This window comes from Periophthalmus magnuspinnatus, chromosome 4 (assembly GCF_009829125.3).
Source record: "Periophthalmus magnuspinnatus isolate fPerMag1 chromosome 4, fPerMag1.2.pri, whole genome shotgun sequence".
Taxonomy (NCBI): Eukaryota; Metazoa; Chordata; class Actinopteri; order Gobiiformes; family Gobiidae; genus Periophthalmus; species Periophthalmus magnuspinnatus.
The window spans coordinates 10,243,574-10,266,129 of NC_047129.1; the positions used below are offsets into that span (position 1 = coordinate 10,243,574).

At 39.5% G+C, this 22,556-nt stretch overlaps 1 protein-coding gene across 2 annotated transcripts in view; it reads left to right on the forward strand.

Moving 5' to 3' along the window:
- The window catches only part of sema6bb (sema domain, transmembrane domain (TM), and cytoplasmic domain, (semaphorin) 6Bb), a 163,280-nt gene that overhangs the window by 92,670 nt on the left and 48,054 nt on the right, over positions 1-22,556 (forward strand). For both annotated transcript variants that reach the window (XM_033965464.2, XM_055221269.1), the window contains 5 exons: positions 12,596-12,694; positions 14,526-14,616; positions 15,846-15,965; positions 17,174-17,262; positions 18,356-18,573. In XM_033965464.2, coding sequence (XP_033821355.1) covers positions 12,596-12,694; positions 14,526-14,616; positions 15,846-15,965; positions 17,174-17,262; positions 18,356-18,573 — 617 coding nt within the window. The remainder of the gene's footprint in view (positions 1-12,595; positions 12,695-14,525; positions 14,617-15,845; positions 15,966-17,173; positions 17,263-18,355; positions 18,574-22,556) is intronic.

The following is a 22,556-nucleotide window of genomic DNA, read 5'->3' on the forward strand; positions in this document are numbered from 1 at the left end:
GAAAAAAACAGAAAAAAACAGCTGATATTGCCAGATCTAAGAAATGCAGCAGATAAAAATTGCTATCATTAATATCTATATAGTTGGTGCTTTTTTTTTTTTTCTGCTAAAACTCGAGTCAGGTCACTTCATAGACCTGACCTGTAACTTATCCTGGATGCGTCACCTGTTTTTCTATTGAGAACATTCCAGGCAAAGCAAAATACCAAGAGAGCTTTCAGTACAGTATAATAATAAACTTTTATATTTTTACTAAGACTTTGTCAAACTCTGCCATTTTGAATTTCCCGTTCCCTATAGATTTTTGTTCCGCCTGGATTGTTCCCAGGTTGAATGGGGCAGATAAGAGCCACATGTTGTGCAGGTTAATTGCTCGACGGTTGTTTCCATAAGGAGAGGCTGATGAGGTTAAGCTCCCTGTTAAAGATCGTCTCTATGTGTGCGTGTCTCCACTGGGGAGCGTGGCTTAGCTGACCTCTCTATGTGGAGCTCTTGTCTCAGGTCCACTCCACTGCTGCGACTGCCACACGCCTCACTGCTCCTCCATACAAAGCCTCCTAGCTCCTTTCCTGTCTCCTTTCCTACCTCCTTATCTCCATCATCTGTCCTTGCCCTCTTGTTTGTTTGTGGCCTGCGGTGTGTTCAGTCAGAATTACAATAGCATGATGACACAGAGTGATGCTGATTGGTTTTAACATGCTGAGTAAAACTGCAACATTACTGCTAATTAAGGGATTTAACGCCTACATAACTGGGAAGCGACAACTACAAACTTACATTTTGTAGGATGGTATAAAAGAAATATTTTGTCTTCTGGGTTTGTTACTGCAAATAATATGCATTTCCCTGAGTCAATACTATTTTTATATATAACTGAAAATAGCACAGAGTCACAGAGGCTGTCTGAGCCCTATTTTGCTTGATTAGAAGCCAAAATTTAGCCTAAATTTTCAAAATAAATTCAATATTTGGAGCTAAATAGGCAGAGAAATGTTCAAAGTAATCATGCAGGGTGTACGTATCAGTAATATGGTTATAGTTATTACGAGAAAGTTGTTAAGGAAACCCAGAAGTACTGAATACTTGTCATTTCTCTGTAGTAATACTTAGTACAGGGGTATCCAAACTTTTCTAATTACCAACCACATACAAAACTGAGGGCCGATTGAGGGCCATAGACTGGTCATCAGTAAAGTGAATACTTCAAATCTGTGTTATTATTACATGTTAAGGTGAACCACTCGACCTTTATTCATGCTGACATCCTCAATGAGACACGTTAAATATTTGATATGGACTTGTTGAAGTAGATTTTCAGAAATGTACAGTAAAATGTACTGTTTAAGGTAATATTGGCCAATTCACTTGAAAGCTTGAGAGCCAAGAAAAATTGGTCTGAGAGCCGCATTTTGCCCCCGGGCCACAGTTTGGGCATGCCCGACTTAACATACATTAAATATAAATATTTAATGTACTGTACCTATGGGTAAAAATATTTCAAATTGACTTGTGTACAGTTTTATGTGTGTCCTGAGGTGAGTTCATTTTGAATTATAATGAAAGGTTGACACAGAGTGATGCAGATTGACTGTAACGTGCTGCGTAAGACATTACACAGCAGCACATCATGGCTAATTATAAGACAGCTTAATTTACCCTACGCCTACATCTGCATAAATAAACATGGGCTCCTCTGGGTCATGAAAAGTCACTGCAGATTGAGTCAAAAGTGTGTGTCAGGGATTGTTCTGGAAGTGACAGACTTGTTAATGAGTTTAAAAAGTGCAGCCAAATGTGTGTGTTTATTCTCTGTGGGGGAGTTCTGGCTCAGTGGTGATTCTTGGCAAAGCACCAGTGTCTCCTCTGTCCAGTCACTAACATCAGGAGACCAGCCAGCCATGTCATGGAAACTTGAGACATGGGAAGAACAATGTGTTTAATACAGCGCAAGACCCCTCAGTGCAGACTTACCTTATATGGTTCCTTTATAGACCCCTCACCATTATTATGACATGAAAATACTATGTAATGTGTTATTTTTCATTATAGGTTGTATAATGAAGTTGCATTGTTTAGATGGTTTAGGACGGTTGGTGCTGAGTCACAGTTGGTGCTGGGCATGCCACCACTATGAGCCAACCCAAGGCAAGAGTCCAAGCTCCAACACCATTTATTTGGTACTTTGTTGCAGTTGTAGTATGTTAGCGCTGGTGGAAGCAGTAAGAAGTAAAGTACTGTAGTTAAGTCGAATCTTTAAGTATCTGTATTTTACTTAAGTCAGTTTTACAGTGTATACTTTGTACTTTAACTTCAGCACATTGGAGAGTGGGTATCTGTACTTTCTACTCTACTACTCATGCTACTATTCATGCTTCAGCTTTGAGCAAAGAAAAATAAATGCACAAAATTCATGAGAAAAATGAAGAAATCGGTTTTGCTACAGTTGACAAAAATATGTATTTCATTTACACTTTAGCAAATGAACAGCACTTTTACTTTTTACTCTTAAAGAACATTTTAAACAGGTACTTAAATACTTTTAGCTAAGACTTAGATGTAATCCACCACTGTATATTAGTAGTAGTAATAACCTTTTGTGAGGGTTAGTTGTATTTGTCCTGCTTTAAACCATATCTTGTCTAGTGTTAGTTTAGTCCTTTTTATTTGTTCTTTAGATGTTTTTCACTTTTGTTGCTGTCTCAGGATATCTGCGTCATATATCACGGTTGCTAAAAATGCACCTGGTACTAAAGTTTGCATTCAGTACTTCATTAGACAAGTCGTAACTTTGTTGAAAAGCCTGGACATTTAAAGCCCGACCCCCTGAGGTAGCACTCCCTTAGATGGCCTGTTTGGTACCTCGCCATCATTATGACTTATTACATTTTATTACACGATAAAGTATGTTTATGCCTTGAAATCCAGGACCATTTTTACAACACTTCTGTTTTGTATTTCAGAAGTATCCAGTCTTCATCATTAGTTGTACTCTAAATGAAGTCGTTGTTTATCAAGAGAAGGCTCGGACAGATGAGGAGCAGATGCGGGGGGCGGAGTCTCGTCAGGCACGTTTCTATCTGATGCAGCTGTATTTTATAACTTACTGTTTGTGCGTACGTCACCTGATCGAGAGGCTGAAAGAAAGATATGTGAGCAATCAAATGGGCCGGGAAATTGCTCAAACATCTGCAAAGACGATCTCCAAGTGGAATCTCTGCTGCAAATACTTAAGAAAGAGACCTTACCGAATCCAGTGTTGTAAACTTTATATAATTCCCAGTCTGTGTGAACTGCCTATATTAGTTTAAAGGTGTACTATGTAACTTTTCTTTCTCAATCACCTGCTTGTCTCCATGGAGATACAGGTACAGTTACAGGTCAGATCTGTGATTAGGCGACCCTGCTCGTAATAAGAATGCATGTTTTTTAAGGTATTTTTGAGCAATAAACCCATATGTAACAAAGCAATAACATAAGCAGGTAGATCTAAAGTATTACATAGTGTACTCTGTAAATCTCGCCAGTACAGAAGATATTTTTCAGAGACACCCCATCTATGTGTGAGGCAAAGAGAGAGAGAGGACAGAGGAGAGGGATGATACGTCCAAAATTTGCAGTGTGTTTGGAGCCTGGCCACAATGTGAAAGAGCACAGACACAGAAATATGATTTGTTATTTCAACACAGGCAACTTTTACATTACTTTGAATGAATACTCTGGATATCATTCATGCATAGTGCTGTTTTAGTTCTAAGTCATACAGCCTTAAGGATTAAATAAATTCAAATTTGGCTGGTTATCATATTCTAAACCATTTACTTCCCAAGATACAATACACCTGCATTTCAACAATCAGAACAAATAACATGCATAGTGCTTAGGGAACTCTTACACCAGATGCCCTTCTTGTCATCGAAATGGTACGGTGGCACGCAGTGTTTGTCCTAAAATAAATGCACTTAAAGGATAATTTTGCTTTATTTCAGTTTGTACAGTGCCTGCTTTGTAACTTGCAGTGTTGCTGACAGACACAAAACAATGGCATGTGTTCTGCAAAGGTAGCAGATTTCAAAATGCCTGAAAGTTGCAAAGTTTTGATTTTTATGATTGCATATTTGTGCCATATACACACCTTTTTAGTGACTGTTTACTACGAGCTCTTTTTAACAGGGTTTAGCAATATCTGTGTTACACAGACGTCAAGCTGAGTTTTTATGTTTGCCTGCCGTAGATTCCTGAAGCTGTGTAACCGAGCGTTTCATATACACTTTTATGAATAAGAATTAGGAGTGAAAAGATGGATTATATATCTGTTCATTCACAACCTCTTCACTGTTAAACTGTTTCACTGCAGTACCCACCTACCTGTTTGCAGAAGTGTGTTTGCATGTCAGGTTGTCACAGAAATCAATAGATAATCATCGATACTTGAATCAAAACTAAATAGGGAAACAAACAACAACAAAAAATACATATAGGACAAAACAGAACCAATCCTGAATAGTTTCACACTGGTCTGGATCTATAATAGAATAGTATTATAACATTAAATTATAATATCGAAGTAATTATTTTGTGTTTAATTAAATTAGAATCTGTTGTCTAAAAAATGTGTTTTTAATTTTCACCACACTGTGTTGCCTTTTTTTCAGTATCAAAATTAAGTTGAAAATTTGTAGTCTGGCAACACTTCTTCTAAGGCTTGAATTTTAATCAAACAGTTGTAAAGAATATTATCTTTACAAATATATGTATAAAGCATTACAAAGGTAGATTTACATTTGTCAATAAATGGTTTAATCTCAAGTAACAGAAGTAGTCCACAGCATGTTAGTTATACCCCAAAACAACCACCCCGTTTGTTCTGCTTGTACACTGTGCACATGTACTTGTCTTCTTATTAAGAGCTCGGGCCTGGCTTTGTGATCACAGCTCTGACCAAAGCAGGCAGCTGACAGACTGCACCACCCCGTCAACAGGCCGTATGCAAATGCCTCACCCACACACACACGAGCGGGCATCTGTGCTGCCACCAACACTAATGTATACGGGAACACTTGAACGCACCACGATGTAACTGTGGAGCACTGAGATCCACTGCCGCTTCTCAACTCATCACATGTCACGGTGCCATTGGAAATTTACACCTCTCCTTCGACACACCCACATGTAAAGTCTGTTGAGGCGCACATGCAAACACTTCCCGAGCTCCTGGTTTTGTACTTTGTAAATTAAGACGACGGAGAGGGAAGTGTGAGGAGACGGGGCATCTGGAATAACACTCAAGCCTGGTTCATGTTCCCAGTATTCCTCTGATCTCTTCCACATGAAACTACCGTCAAATGACTTATACGCTATCAGCAATGTCTTTGGGGTGATGTCAGAATGGGCTGAGGGATTTGCTTACGTTTGAGCTCTTGACCTGATACGTGATCGACCCACTGAAGCGCTCATTTAACTGTATCCGCTGAATTTATCAAGACATAGTTGGGCACCTGAACTGTGTGACGTCACAGATGTCTCCACAGAATACACTTTATTTCACGGCTGAACAAGGGAACGATATAATTATGAAAGACTCGTTGTTTGATATGGACGTGCAACCGACCACCCAAAACCAATTCTTACTTGAGGATGTTAGAAAATTGCTTCACAAGCGACATGCCATCACCTCATCTGACTATTGGCGTCAAGAAATGATCCCAAGAGGTTTAAATACATTTCCTTCTTTTTGGAAAGGATAACTCTGATTTAAAATTTAAATGGGAAGCCGTTCTTACCAAATATTCCCTCGATTTGATGTTGTTATTGATTGAAGATGCAAAATCACAGCGGGATGAAATATGTCATCAGATGGAGGAAGTGAAGCAAGTTGTTGTTTGCAACTCATGGCTGGTTTAAGGTCCAGGGTTAAATCTATATGGACGTGCCTTACAACTCCCTGACGTGAATGAAAGCCAATCAGAAAGCTTGCACTGTCTCCTATGCTGTGTACGTGGACCTCTGCCAACGCGTTACTACATGACGAATTTTCGCCAAACACAAGAGCTATGATTGGTTCATCCTCAAAGTCTATACTGACAACTGATGAAAAACAGCTAAAGTTGGGCACAGACATGTCTACATATGAGTACACCTGTCATGATAATTACTATATTGGCTTATCGTTCAATATATGAAAGCTGGAACAATATTTTTGGGGGGTTAGTATTTATCATGTGTACATTTTCTTTGTACTACTGGGAAATTTTTGACTTACTACAGATGGAAACTAAGTGCTGAGGTGTTTCCTTCTGCTGTTTATTTATTGCAACTCATAATTTCTTTTTGTACATTTAGAATAGTTTTTGTGGTTTAAATCTGCTCTTGGGTTATTGAGTCAGTGGCATAAATTTGTTTCAATATTATCGTTTATTGTCTATATTTAATTGAGCAATATATCGAACTTCAAAATACGTTGTAAAAACTGTATTGAATATTGATGATGATGTATATTGTCACAGTAAATAAATAACAAATTATTAATACAAATGAAATGGTTTGGATTCCCAAGACACACCTAGACTCTGATTAGCTCCACAAAAGCTTGTGTGGTTCTGGTCTGTGTCAGGACTTGAGCTCTGAGCTGAGTGGTACTTGATGCTGGACTATGAACCAGAACCAATGGGGAAGAGATCAGGGCACTAGACAAAGCCTCTGCCAAAATATTAACAAACTTATGCCACCCTTAACTGTTAAACTGAACAAATTTAAAAGAGATCAACAGGACTAAAGATGGTACAATCCATAGGCATCACCAGGTCTTGAGGTCTAGCCCCAAATACAAACTGCCCCTCAGCTGCTGGGTCTGTAGTACCATACACTCTGAATTGTGCTGGACTTTATTTAGGATTATGGGAAGAACGGCATGTGTGGATCCCTCCAACCCGTTCAGATAATTCATTTAATTCTATGGGAGATAAATTGATGATTTATTTCTCATTTTTGCAGACCTGAATCAGTAACTGAAAGATTTCCATCATTATCTCAACAGCCTCAACCCAAATATTAAACTTAGGCTGGACTTTTCCAAAACAGTTTTTCATTTTGAAGATCTCAATATTACTGTGGAGTCTGAACGTTTACACACATCTACCTATGGAAAAACAACAGATCAGAACACTATTCTCAGCGCAGACAGCTTTTATCCTAGTGGCCTTATTTCGAACATCCCATTTGGACAATTTCAGAGACTTTGAAGAATCTGTGATTCTGACTCTGATTTTGATTCACAAGCAAATGATGTGTCTGTATGTTTCAAGCAAAGGGGATAAAATTCTAAATCAAGCACTACTGAAAGTCAGGACTACAGAAAAAAACAAATCTCTTCATGAAAAAAAAAAAAACAACTATAAAAGAAAGACCAATCGTTTTTTTTTTTTTTTGTTTTTTTTTTTCTCTCAACTTAACAAAGGAACAAACAACATCAAACAGATTATTAAATGCAATAGGGGTATTCTCCACAGCAATCCCTCCCTTTCGTCTGCCTTTGCTGATCGCTCTGTGTTTGCTGTGAGAGAAACGCCCTGACTTTAAAGGACAAACTGGTCAAGAATTACCTCCAAGACCCAGGACCTTTCTTTCACCACCAGTTGGCACTTTTCAATATGGATCATGTAACCACTGCACACATAAATAAAACTGCAAACAATTGGCAAGTTGCAATACCATTGGTGTCTTTTACCACCTGCAGCTGTGGATGTTTTTATATTGGGCTCACAAAAAGGACATTGAGAGACAGATTTGCAGAACACAAGTACGCCATCAGGTCGCAAAATCTTAATGATCCCATTGCAAAACATTTCAAGATCTCAAACCAATGCAGTGTCAACCAGCTCAAAGTAATGACCAAGAAGGTGATCCCCAGAACCATCAGTGGGGGAGACAGACTCAGGACACGAGCACTGAGGGAAACATACTGGATAGAGACCCTAAAAGCAACAATACACCCTGGTTTTAATGAAGACATAGATTTTTCTGGATTTTTATAACTGTTGACACCTGGGTCCTTCATATTGTGGGGGGTTATTACAGTACAAGTCCACAGCTCTGGCTACACCATGCCTACACATGACGTAGAATCTTCTCTAATATAAAACATGTGCCTTTTTTACTATACACTGGTGTTGGTGTTGATCTGTGTTTTATATGTATATCTATGTGTAGTGTATGACTGTAGGTTGTATCTTGTTATTACTACAAAGGTATAGTCTATATCACGCCACATTGCAACATTAGGATCTCATTTTTTGCTCTTTGTGTCCTAATTGTTACCATGTGTCTGGATGCCAGTCTATTTAAAAGTCCTGGCATCTTTTTATTCGCATATGCCCTAAAGAAGGCCTCACGTGGCCGAAACGCGTAGGCAAGTCCCGGTTTTACAAGGTTTTACAAGGACTTTTTAATGTAGTCGTAGTGCCTCAGATTCTTCTTCTTTGTTGTTCATAAGTGATGTTTCCACTGTGATCCTGAGAGCACCTGACCTGATACTTAATCGACCTGTTGAATAGCTCATCTTTCTAATCCAACTGTTCCTAGTTAGTAGTTTGTAACAGTACCGTTTATCCATAGCAGCAGTACACAGGAGCAGGATGATAGTATTGGAAGCTAATCTATTGGTTTTAATGATGTTATCCCAACCTGACTTAGATGTGAAAGTAATAAATATACAAGTAACAGTACTTATATTACTTAAGCAGTTTAGGGTGTATTAGTATTAGTTACAGGTGAGCTATGTAACTTGATTTATGTTGCTTTGGCTGGAACGTCCTCTATCTCCATGGATACAAGCAGACCAGTATGAAAAGGCGACCCAGCGCTCAGTATAAATGCATGTTATTCAAGGTATTTTGGATCAATAAAACATACATTAGAGAATAAATGCAAGATAGATAAGTTGAATAACATACTGTAGAAAACTCCAGACATTTCCATGGAGACGAGCAAGTGGCTACCTTTGAATTTTCAAGAATTTGCAGTGGTTGCATAAGTAATAAGACTAGGCATTATATTACAAACCCAGATATGCATTGAGGGGATTGCTGGTGCCATGGAGACTGGGCTGAGGGGATTGGCACATTGGCTTCTGTCCACTGTGCCCCCGTTTGTAGCCCCCTCACTCTGCACTCACACAGGTACCAATGACGCCACTGCTCTGTGTAGTTTTTAGATTTTATAACCCCAAACTGAATACAGAACAGGTCAATTACCACCTCGACCTTGTGAGATATTTTGTGTGCAAAATCAATAAGGCAACAGGCCCTATAGTGACTTTGTCTGTGATGTTGAATGGTTTTGACTGCAAAAACTATGCTGGTCAAAATACTGTAATACCATTTATCAGGATGACTGGAGGATTAACCAACTATGGGCCTAGAGTGGAGTGAAATAGTTGCATAGCAAGTAAACATTTAAAGACACTGTGTTTGAGAATGTGTCCATTTTGAACATTCATTCATTCATAGTTTACAACATTCATTTGCTTAATAATGTATTATACAGCTCAATGATTTAACCCACAACCTTAAAGTAATGCTAACAATAACCACTTTGCGACTGTGTTTTGATTGAGAATCGTCCAGTCCTCCAATTGCTTTCTAACTATATTAAGCTTTATGCATCCACCTGAATCAAGTGAATTAATCTCTGCATATTTGTTCCACTCCAGAGACACCCAGCACTAATAAGAAAAATACCACCTTTATTTTATTCTAATTGGATTGGCTGAAAAAAGTGAGTCAAACCAGTCCTCTCTTCAGTATACTCTACATTCAAAAGTTACATGGCTCTTTTGTTGTGCTGGCTCTACTTCCTGCACTTCCTATAGCTCTCCCTGAGGTCTGCTCCAGTCTCAGTCCCAGCTGGGTACAAGTAGAGCTTTTATCACCTCGCTGGAGTGTCTGTGGAGAGCGCGTCTGGAGAGGTGCTTCCTATTCACTCCTCCTGCCGTCAGTCCTCTGAGGGAAGGCCTCTTGAGAAAACTCTTTAAGATCAACCCCAAAACAAGGCAGCAAACAACAGCAAATTATGTTATATCACATCTTATGCTGGGGGTGCTCTCGACCACACAAGAAGCCCGAGGAGCTCTTTATCATGATGTAAGTGTTGTACTTTCCAGCTTATCTCCGTGACCTCAATACCAGTTTTTGTGCATTGATGAATGGCTTAGTTAAAGGTGCAGTATGTAACTTTTTTGGAGAGGATTCACCACCAGCTTCGCATCCACAGTATGGAATTGAGAATTGTAAAAAGTACAGGAGACGACATGCAAACTATAAAGTACTGGGGTAAACTTGTAGTAGTATTCAGTATTAGCAGCAGATTTGTGATTGTGAACACGGTTTGACTACTAAGGTTAAAAACTTTTCAGCACAAACTTGATGACTCAAAAAGAATTAGAGAAGCAATTGTGAAATCAAATTAGAAATGCATAATTGGTTTGTTTGCATTATGTTGATTAAGTTTGTCATCCCATCACAATAACAAATGACAATAATCACTTTACAATAATTGAAATGCACTGTGTTTGCTTTGGTTTATTTTCAAAGTTGACCCGGACTTATAAAACACAACCTTTAAGAGAACGGCCATCGGTCTTTCTCATCTTCCTCATTTTTCTGTAACAGAGATGCATTTTCCAGCACAGACCGTCCTCCATGCTTGACTGTATTTGATATAAGCTTCTGGTTTCATACTGTGACAATAATGAGCAGGCCTACAAAAGCGTTCGTATTGTTAGCACTGTGTAAAGAGCCGTGCACAGAGCAGAGGTTACATGTGCACATCACACCGGCGTTATCCACTCCGCAGACTTAAGTGACTCAGTTCAAAGCCATTTTCTCTCCCGCTATGTGAATAATGTCCACACAGCACCTGGTCTAATCAGGCTGCAACATGTGTGCGCAGTGGCCATCAGGTCAGAACAAAGGTGCACAGAAAAACTGGCAGTGTCGGGAAGAAGGTTTTGAAAGTGTCTTTAGTTACACAACACTGGATATCTGCATTAAAATGTATTGTGTAAGGTATCCCGCTACATGGTTCAATCAGAAAACTGTATTCTGAAACCTTACAATACCTTTATGTTGAGTGTCATTGTATATTTTTAGTTTAAAGATTGTGACATATGATTAAAACAAACTTAGCATCTGTTTCACCATTTGTAATTAATATATTTATCACAGCTAATCCATATACATCCCAATAGCTTTGTTTTAAATTGTTTCCTTAATTCCTCGTGCAGTTCAAAGCCGTGTGTGCAATGTCTTCTGTATTTTGTATTTTCTGTGCAGCAGGATACGTCTATCCAAGTCATCAGTTGAAATTACTTAGATTAATACAAACTTGGGTGTGGGTGGCATAGTTTTGATGTAGTTGTAGTCAGAACCGCTGTGCAAAGGCATAAGACCCTGACAGCTACGAGGGCCCCCTAAAAGTCTGAATGAACCTGATATAATCTGACGTATTATGGTGACACATGATTTATAGTCTAGTTCAGTTAATGCGATATAAAGAAACACAGGTCTTACGTAAAAGCACCTCAAAATGATGCCAAATTATTTTTATTGTATGTGTGTCTGAACATGAATAATCCAAGGAAGTAGATTTGCAGTTTTGGCAAATTTAGGGTAATTTTCCATAGGGCCCCCCACTCAGACCTGGTGGTACTAGCAGAGGCTGAAAAAATACAGCTGTAATTGCAGTTAAAGTTGAAGTAGTATTCCAGTAACAAAGGCTGGAGTAGTGGTTCTCCCTCTGCAAAAGCAATTTCATCAGTTTATTTGTTTATTTGTCATTATTGGAAACATCATTAGCTTGCACTTTGGTGGCTGCTAATCTTCCTGGGGTCCCCCTTAAAAGTTTAACATATACACATTAACACACTGTCATCAAACGCTTAATAAATAGTTTTCACAGTAGTGTCTACACATATCAATGGTACAATAAATACTTATAAATGTTACAAAAAATGCATCATATAAACTTCAGGACCTTTTTATAAGTGTATACATTTGGCAAATCCTTCAACTCTCTTGGCAATTCATCCCAGAGTCGAGTTGCTTTATGCCAAACAGACTTCTTTAAAACAACTGTCTTTGGATGGGACAGGACCAAGCCTGCACAACAGACACGCCCAGTATGTGCAGTGACGTCTGTTCAATACTTCTACACTACTTTTTGACCTTTGCCATGTCTAAAGAACAAACAGCGCAGTGTTTTGTTCTCATAATAGTCATAATACGCAGCTTTAATGTCATTTCTATCCATGTGCTGGATAATTTAGCGGCCTATAAATTTGTATCTTATTGAAACTCCCCTGTCTGTTCCTGGATTATCATCTGTCAATCAGCCGTGCCTCGTGTGTGTATGTGTGTGTGTATGTGTGTGTGTGTGAGTGTGTGCTGGCTGTGCTCACTCTGTATAAAGATGATTGACACAGTTAATTTCACACATCAGGCAAACTGAAGGCAACGTTTCACATAGCACTTTGAATCATCATCTTCTGAAAAGTTGAAACCTACTTTTTAAACTACGTTACGTGCATTTTCTCCTTTCTCAGGACGAGTGCCGCAACTTTATGAAGGTGCTGCTCAGTCGACGAGGAGGGCTGTTCGTGTGTGGGACCAACGCCTTCAACCCCCTGTGTGCCAACTATACTGTGAGTACAACGAAGTGTCACTGGTAATACTGAGTAGAGTTACAAGAAAAAAAACGGGCACTATGACTTTGAGGTGATAAATACATTTGTAAATATATTTTCAGTAAATCAACATTCAGTGTACCATGTCTTAATAGCACTTTTCCACCTTCAAGGCACTCAAAGCGCTTTAGATCAAGGAACTATTCATCCATTCACACACATATTTATACACCAGGGTACGCAGACACTGGGGGCGAGGTGGGTTAAGTGTCTTGCCCAAGGACAGAACAACAGCATTCATCTGTGGGAGCTGGAATCACACAAATTTGCAGTTTTCTTTTTTAAGCCACCCTTTACAGCTCTATACTGTACAAGTAGTCTTTTTAAGTATACGCAATGAACTACATGTATTTTTATGCTTATAAAGTACAGCTCAATGTAACATATGTAACTTACAAGCTAATTGGACAGGTCACAGGTCACAATCTATATTTTAACTGCACTTTTGACAATTCACAATCTTCCTAATGTAGAAAACCCATCATCATCATCATCATCATCGATTATTAACATTATGCATATGTGAATTTACAGTTTTACTTTGTGCTTGGAAGCTAATTGGACAGGTCAGAGGTCACAATCTATATTTTAAACTGTACTTTTGAAAATTCACAGTCTTCCTAATGTAGAAAACCCACCATCATCAACACTTATTAACTTTATGTATATATTACAGCCTTGTACTTTCCATCGATAAAACTCTTGTTAGCGCTGAGAGTCAGACACATAATCAAGAAACATAGAGGCCAGTTTGGACTTGTGTACCTGGTTATTTCTGAGCTGCAGGTCTTAACTTACCCAGCCAGAAATGTTAAATAGTATACCTTTAATTTAAGCACATGCACTTGAAACACAGATCAATTTTAGTGAGAACATTCTGTTTTAGATCAGTTTTCACAGTGTTTCTTGCACTTTGCATTTGAAGTCTAGCAGAGCAGTAGCAGTTATTGTAGCAATGTATGTTTTACCAGTAGTTATTACAAATGTTTGAGAACTTATATTTATTCATAAGATTTTTTATATCAACAGTTCATCAGAATATTATATTATTCTGAGTTGAGTGCTCATTTAGACGACATTTGTGCCACTGTCACATCATACTCACAGAAATGAATATATAACCGTCATAAATATTAATTTATTTGCTGATTCTGTTTGAATATTAAACATGAGATGAAGGCTGTGGACTCAGGGGTAGGAAAAAAACCCTAAAACTTTTTATTTTCAGCCTTGCACTTTCATAACACGGTAAAATAGTGAAAACACTGCATACTTTCCCCATTATCTGTCAACTACTAATGACATTCTTCTCACTGCAGCCTACACCTGTCTCTCCCTGATACACTCTTCCTCTGGGGACTCTTTGAAATGCTAGCTTTATTTATAGCACTTTCTAATGAAACACAAATTATTTCATTTCAGGTGTGAATTGGACTGCACATCCTGATAGCTTTCTTTCATGTTCATGTTTTATTGTAGGGTTGTATGTGGCGATTGCATTGTGTGTAAATGTCAGAATAAAAAGCCACTGTGCACATGTGTTGTCTGTTTTATTTATGCATGAGGCTTTTGTTGTTGGGCCTAATTGCCACCAGTGAATCATTAGATAGCACTTACGCTAACGCTTGCTAATTGCCGTACTCTGGTGGCTTGTCCTCATGGTGTTACTGGGGATGCTGTTGTTATTGAGTGTAACCCACTGATGTATGCGTATGTGTGTGTGTACGTGTGTGTGTATGTATGTGTGTGTGTATATGTGTGTGTATGTGTGTGCATGTATGTTCCATAGGGCGACACTCTGGAGATGGTGGGGGACCCAGTGAGTGGGATGGCCCGCTGTCCGTATGACCCCAAACATGCTAACGTGGCTCTGTTTGCTGGTAAGTGGAACATACTTTTTTGTTTAATGTGAATAGCAGGAGGTACTTTCAAATACTCACCACTTACTGAATTGCTGCTTGTAGGAACATTATCTATGAAATCCATTCAGCTCATTTGAATGATTGAACCAACACACCAAATAAAGAGGACACCGAGTGCAGACTAGTCAGATTCATATTGCTAATATGATTAGCAGTTTTGATCTATTATCTGTGTGCAGTCTACTGTCCTCTAATATCTAATTATGTATGAAATATTACCCCCCAACAATTACTTTCGAGACAATACATTTTGTTTCAGCCAGGTTCACAAATATAACTTGTGACAGTTGTTGTAGTGCTTTTAAATCAAATATATTACATCTGTAATGACTCAAGAACAGTGTACAATAAATCAGTGAAACTATTCAAATCTTGTTTGTTGAGGTGTTTTGTCTTAACTGGCAGAACACCTGTCACAATTTGGCACCAATAAACTTATAATTTATTCTCACTTCTTGTTTAACACAAATGGGTTTAAATCTCTCTGTATCCCTCCATTTGAAGGTTACCCTCAACAAACATGTTTATCTGTAAATCTGAAATAGTCCTAATACATGTCCTGATATCGTCTACATAACAAACATCATTATGATACATATCAACATGAATGTGTTTACTTCATCTTTCATAATGTTTTCCTCTAATCAAATCAGGTGTTCAGTACAGAGCTATTACTGCGTCACCGTCACACCATTATGTGATACTCACATGCTATACTTTGTGTGGGAGTGCGGCATAGGGACAATTATGTGGCTGCACTTAACGTGTTGAGGGTCAGTGTGTGAGATCTAGTTTGCCCGTGTGCGGTGGCGGTTTGGTGCCATTGACGGCTTCTCAGTGGCTATGTTTATGTGCACACTAAACATCTGATTATTATTAGATTTCTGGAGGTATCAGATTATTGAAATGCCATGTAAACATTTCATCTGATGTGAGTAATATGATTTATTTGAGATTGTTCATGTGTTTACAAGAAAACTGCTAAAAAAAGAAAATGTTTAGAATTCATTGTACTTTGTCTTCAGAATAGAACAGTTGACTCTAAAATTCTACAAATGAACTCACATGTCAGTAAGTGTTTTTTTGTAGATCAGATTTCTGCGGGGCATGTAATCACACACACATCTTATTATTGTAGTTATCTGATTTTTACTGACCATTCATGTGAATTCCTGTTTCTTGGACAGAGGGAAACCTGTTCACAGCCACTGTCACTGACTTCCTGGCCATCGACGCAGTCATCTACCGCAGCCTCGGGGACAGTCCGGCCCTGCGCACTGTAAAGCACGACTCCAAGTGGTTCAGAGGTATACCCGGCCCACACATTGTTATCATGATCTGCCTCCAGTTGGCCTTGTTTTTACACTGCTGTCTAGTGTGTGCACCTCTCCTACATACTCTTCTACATATACTTTAAGAAGTACATGGGATCAATATCTATCCCAGAAAGCTGAGTCTACAGTCTGACACATGCGCCTCAACAGGCACAGACATGAGGGACAACCTGCATTACATTAAAGGTCCAGGAAACATTCACTCTAACTGTGAATGCCAGCAGATTATAAGTGTTATAGAGGTGCTTTGAATTGGAACATTAAACATGTATTCACTAGGTGGTCATTTCACTTACAATATCTCCAACTTATATACTTTTGTTTTGACTGTAATAACAAGCAAGCCCATGCTAGTAACATAGTTAGTCCAAAATATTATCATTTATTTGAGCACTTCTAGTCCCTTCCTTTGGTGTCCCACGATGTCCTCTCCGTCTCATAGATAATGTGTTTATTTTTGTGTGAAATCCTCTTTTCACTGTGTAATACAATTAAGCATGGCCTGTGCGTCTCTGACTGGCCTCTGTCCTGAGAGTGAACGCTGCATCTCCAAATGATGCTCCACTCTTTTCATGCTCCATTTATATTTCATTAGACCTTAACCTGTGTTCACCTAAGTATCTCTCCTCTCCCTCTTGCTCTCTCTCTCTGTCTCGCTCTCTCTCCCTCTCTCTCCCTCTCTCTTTCTCCCCTACTCCCCTACTCCCCCTTTCTCCCTCTCCCTCTCTCTCTCTTCTCTCTCTCGCTCTCCCTCTCTCTCTCTCTTCCCCTCTCTTTCTCTCTATCTCTCGCTCTCTTTCTTCCTCTCTCTCTTCTCACTCTCTCTCTCTCCCTCTCTCTCCCCATCTCTCTTTCTCTTCTCTCTCTCCTCCTCTGTCTCTCTTCTCTTTTTCCCTCTCTCTCTTCTCTCCCCCTCTCTCTCTTTCTTCTCTCCCTCCCTCTCTCTCTCTTCTCGTTCTCCATCTCTCTCTCCCTCTCTCTGTCTCTCTCTCTTTTCTCTCTCCCTCTCTCTTCTCTTTCTCAATCTTTCTCTCTCTCTCTTCTCTCCCCCACTCTCTCTCGCACACTCTCTCTCTCACTCTCTCTCTCCCTCTCTCTCCCTCTCTCTTCTCTTTCTCTCTCTCACTCTCTCTCTTCTCTCTCTTCTCTCTCTTCTCTCTCCCTCTCTCTCTCATATGCAGAGCCGTACTTCGTCAGCGCTGTGGAGTGGGGGCCTCACATCTATTTCTTCTTCAGAGAGATCGCCATGGAGTTCAATTACTTGGAGAAGGTAGATGAAAAGTGTCACAGTGTCAGTTGCAGATGTGCTTCATAATGAATAATGTATGTGTGAAATGTTCATATAGTGATAAACCTCTGATGAGCTTCTGTGTTGTGTGTATGTGCGTGGACTAATCATAGTATTAGAGCTAATTTCTTGCTTGTCTGTAAAGCCTTTTCCCTCAGCTGTGCTGACCTTTCATTCTCATATTTGTTTGTGTGAATACCTGATCCAACAAATCATGGTTGAGTAAACAACTGCTTACTGCATTAACCCTGAAAAAGAGTTGGCTGTTCCTATTCACTGCATTCTCCCCTTTCACAGATCCATGGATGCAACTCTATGGAAATAATTACATTAATAAATGGGAAATTGACAGATGCTTTTGCAGGGCTCGACATGTTTACACAAAAAAGGGGTAAAAGGATAGTTGCACAGAGTGAGGGCACTCAGAGAAGCTACTTTGAACAGTGTTGACATTTTCATGAATAACTGAAACTGAATTTACCATTTTAAACAATATCTGTCAAAATAGGACATATGCATCACAAATTGCATGCAGATGGCTCAGAAGAGCTCTGTTTTAAGATGGAAAATGTGCCATGAAATGTTTCCCAGCTTAAAGGCTTGTCACTGTTGCGTATGAGCAATTTATAAATCACTTTTATAAATGATATGGCATAAGTGGACTGCACTGTATTTCTGTTGAGGAATTAGCATTAGCTATCAGTTTCAGCTAATAATCAATAATTAAGATACAAATATGTGCAAGTGGAGATATCAGTGTTGCAGCCATTTTATTATCTAGAGATTTGTTTATGGAATTAGCAGCATCATTAGATGGATCCCCAATTAGAAAATTACCAATATAGCAATGAGCATAGCAATTTTGCATATTTGCATATTTTTACTAGATCCATTTACATACCGGTACTTTTTTTTTTTTTTTTTGCAGATTGGTAATCATTTTTTGATTACCAAAAAAAACCCTCATTTAATGTTTTCTATCTCAAAACCTGGTAAGAAAATGACTGAAAAATCCCAGTCTGTGCTTTGTAAAGTCCCCACGCCTGCTTCAGCTTTAACTGGCTGTTCTCTGCAGGTGGTGGTGTCTCGTGTGGCCAGAGTGTGTAAGCGCGACCTGGGGGGCTCTCAGCGTGTCCTGGAAAAGCAATGGACATCGTTCCTCAAAGCGCGACTGAACTGCTCCGTCCCCGGTGACTCACACTTCTACTTCAACCTGCTGCACTCCACCAGCCCCGTCATCAGGATGCACGGGCGGGACATCATCCTCGGTGTCTTCTCCACTCCTCCTAACAGGTACACACATACACACACAGGTACACCCCCACACAGGTACACACCCACACATATACACACACACCCCCACCCCTACACACCCCTACACACACACACACACACACACACATACATATATACACACACAAGTACACCCCGGTACACACACACACATATACACATACACACACACACAGGTACACCCCTACACACAGGTACACACACACCTACACACACACACACACACACACCCACAGGTACACCCCTACACACACAGAGGTACACACAGGTACAAACAGACACACATATACACACACACAGGTACACCCCCACCAGTATACGCAAACACTCACACACACAGACATGCACACTCACACACGCGTGCACACACACACACACCCCTACACACCGACACAGACACACACACCCAGGTACACCCCGACACACACACCTCTGCTGGCTTTACTCAGAGCTAAACAGACACTTCTTTTCCTCAAGGCCTGGTACAAACCTCACTGTTCACTCTTCATATGTTGCATATTAGGAATATTCTGCCTTAAATAGTTTTACAGAAAACATGATATTTCAACGGCGTGAGCTGCCTCTTTTACAAAGGTTCAGATTTTGTTATCGATTTGTCCTTGTCTGTCTACCAAATATTTTCTGTGCATATTGGATTTTTTACTGGAGTCAAATAATTACACTGTCCCAAATAATCTGGTACTCTCTTATGTAGGGCCATTTGTGGAATGTTCTAAGTGTTCACTAAATGTTTTCCAAATCATTTAAACAAACTTAATGGAACATTATGTTGACTAAACAGTGTAGAAATGACTTTAGGCCAGATAAGAAACCTGGATCCTACATTTTACACACTCTGAATCCATGACTACACATTATACTGCTTATTGAATTGACACTGCATATGTCTTTCAGATCAATACTTTCTTCTGCTGTAGTTGAATACAAACCTTACCTGTTCTCTCTGTGTGGGTGTGTTATATGGAGCATTAAGTGGAGTGTGGTCTTCTTCCACAGAGAAGTAAGGGATTTAATCACACAAACACTTGTTAGACATTTGAAATGCATTTATAGACTGAAGTGGACCTGTCTGCTACTCCAGACACGCCTGTCACATTGAAAATTCAGTGGACCACCAAGTTTGTCTAGTGCTCTAAAGTGTGCGGTGAGTGCAGGGGTTTCCTCTAGCAAAGCTCCGGCGAAAATGAAACAGGGTGCAGGATGTGAAGAGGGTCACAACTGTGGGGTTAGGGAGTAATTGAAGACATGTGGATGTCTTTCATTCAGGACAAAAGGGTGATTTGTTGAAAGACAAGATTAAATTGGAAAAAGGTGAAAGGAAAAAGGAAGAGAGGACAGGAGATGAGATCAGAGTCGGCCTGGTAAATGCAGGATTATTACGACACATACCACATCAAGAGACACTAAGTGACAGCCAACACAATGGAGCCAGGCATATCAGCAATTTTATGTCAGAGCTCAAACAGCGTTGATTTGACAAATGGTATTTAAACTTTCCGACTGCAGCAAGAAAAGCGGAAGATACAGGCTTATCCTTTCTGCCGCAAATAAACACATTCCCTAATTCCTCTTTTCATTTGCTGATACAGTTAGACTAATCTGCTTATAAAGATTCATTTTTAGTCTCCAAGATTATTTTGTTTTGTCACTGGTGCTGAATGGAAAGCAGACACAAAACAGAGTGTTGTAAAGCTGTTTGGTGCCAAATGCCTTTTGTGAGACTTTCAGTTAAAATCAATAGAAAGCCTCCTGTGAGTTCTAATTGGTTCTTTCACTGATAGCAGAACAGTTCAGAGACAAACAAAAACAGCCTAAGTACACATGGATCCATATTGGGATGCGCTGTTGTGGTTAGCGCTTCTCTCTTTAAATGAGGAGACTGTACGTTTAAATCCTCAGCATTTTTTGATATATTTTAAAATCGAAAAATGTTGTTGTACTTGTTTACACCTCCGAAATGCATAGGATTCTTGTATTAGTTTATTCCTCTCTCAAATGTTTATGCTCCTGGAGTTATTTGCTGTGAGCAGTGTGGACAGAATCCTACTTTTTAAACATAAATTGCAAATCTAATGTAATTGCAAACATTTATTTTCAAAATCGTGCAGCTGTAATGTTCCTCCTTGGTTACTTTTAGCTTTTAGCGGCTGAATCAGTCAAGAAACAGCCCCTTTTTATTCAATTAGCGGCATAATGAATGAATGAATGATCAAAACTGGGGTAAGCACTGAACCAAACATACTAGGGCAAAACACAGTATGAAGAAGACCTGTCCTCTGATATTCCTCGGGCAAAGCAATAGCGCTAACCACCCTCCTACATCCTATTGACGCCCTGTGTAGAAAGGATTATTTACAGTATATTATAGCTTCAGTAGGAGACAGAACCTCCAGCAGAGCGGCACATACAGACACACGGTGATATTTTGTTTCCACCCACTGAAGTCAAGTGCAAAAATCAATCTGACTTTATACTGTAGTCTTTCATAATCCAAAGACGTATTTAGAAATCAATGAAGAGTCTTTCACAGATAAAATAAGCTGGCGGTGTATTATCCATAGACGCTGAATGTTTGTGATGTATGTTCAATAGGGAACGGGAGTAACAGTCACAAAAAACACCTGGCTTTGTTTAAATGGCAGTTTCCTGAACCAGTGTGTGTCGTCAGGCCTCTTCTGAGTATTTCTGGGCCAGCTGATTGTTTGATTACACTGTTATTTGATACAAGTGAAGTGTGCACCTGCAAACCTTTGTGCGCTCACTGTGTTTATGGTGCTACTGTTTGTCATGCTTCGATAACTGGGATTTTTTTAATACTAATTTGTATATTTGAAATCATATGTTTGTCAGCACATTAGGTCGTTATCTCTTTCATTCTAAGTCATTTTAAGCTCAATCTATATATTTTTGTAGAATTTTGAAGAAATCACATTGAGTTTTTATCCATTTAAGGACATTACATTTACTGGAGACTGATCCTAACCTTACTTGCCTAACCTAAATCTAACCTAAACTTTAACCTCAACCTATATGTAACTTTTATCTTATCATGTTGTTGATCCAATAATAAAGGAGTTATGTCATAAGGACCTGATTTTTGTCCCAAAAAGAGGGGCAGGTCCCCATGAGTCTATACAGATTACAGTCTTCTCACTGCGATAAATACCCGCCCACACATGTAAACATCTGAAAATGAAAAGAGCTAAATTTAGGACAATACTGGTATAATACAGAAACATTTCTAGGACAGGATTTTGCCCGATAAAACTGCAAATTTCTGACACACATTTGTGGACCCACACGATAAATACAACCTCTGTATTTGCTAAATAATCAACTGAGTCATGCCTTCACAGAAAGAAAGAGGAGGTATTTTGCAAAAGTTAGTGGGAGTGAGAAAAGACAGTAGTTTAGTAAAAGCTCAGAAAGATCGGACAAAGACAAGAGCGTGAGAGGCGGCTGGATAACTGGGGCCCTGTTGTGCTGGTAATGGACAACACGTGCCTCCCTTGCCGAGATCTAAAACCTGTGTCTTATCTGTGTGTTTTCTGTACTGCTGGAAGGGACACGGCCTGAGGAGACAGATGGATACTTCCCACAGCCCCCTCATACACAAACACTCGTGCACAAACACACTTACAATGGCTCCCAGATAAGAGCATTTATTTGGAAGAGAACCAGCTGAATCCACATACACAGCCCGTCTTCCTGCCATTCCTGCCTGGGTCAACCGCCACTGGCTGCTTTTAAAATGACTTAGATAGAGTTGGGCTTAGATGGATGGATTTGGAGATGTGTCGTGGTACAAAATGAGCAGACGCAGAATGAATGTGAGAGGTGAGCCGCTCGGGCACCCGTGGGTCCCCTGCGGCTGTGCTGTCGCGGTGCTAAATGCTTGCCAGACAAATTGCACTAGCTGGTATTGCACAGAGAAAGCAGCATGAAGTGAAAGCTAACAGTGC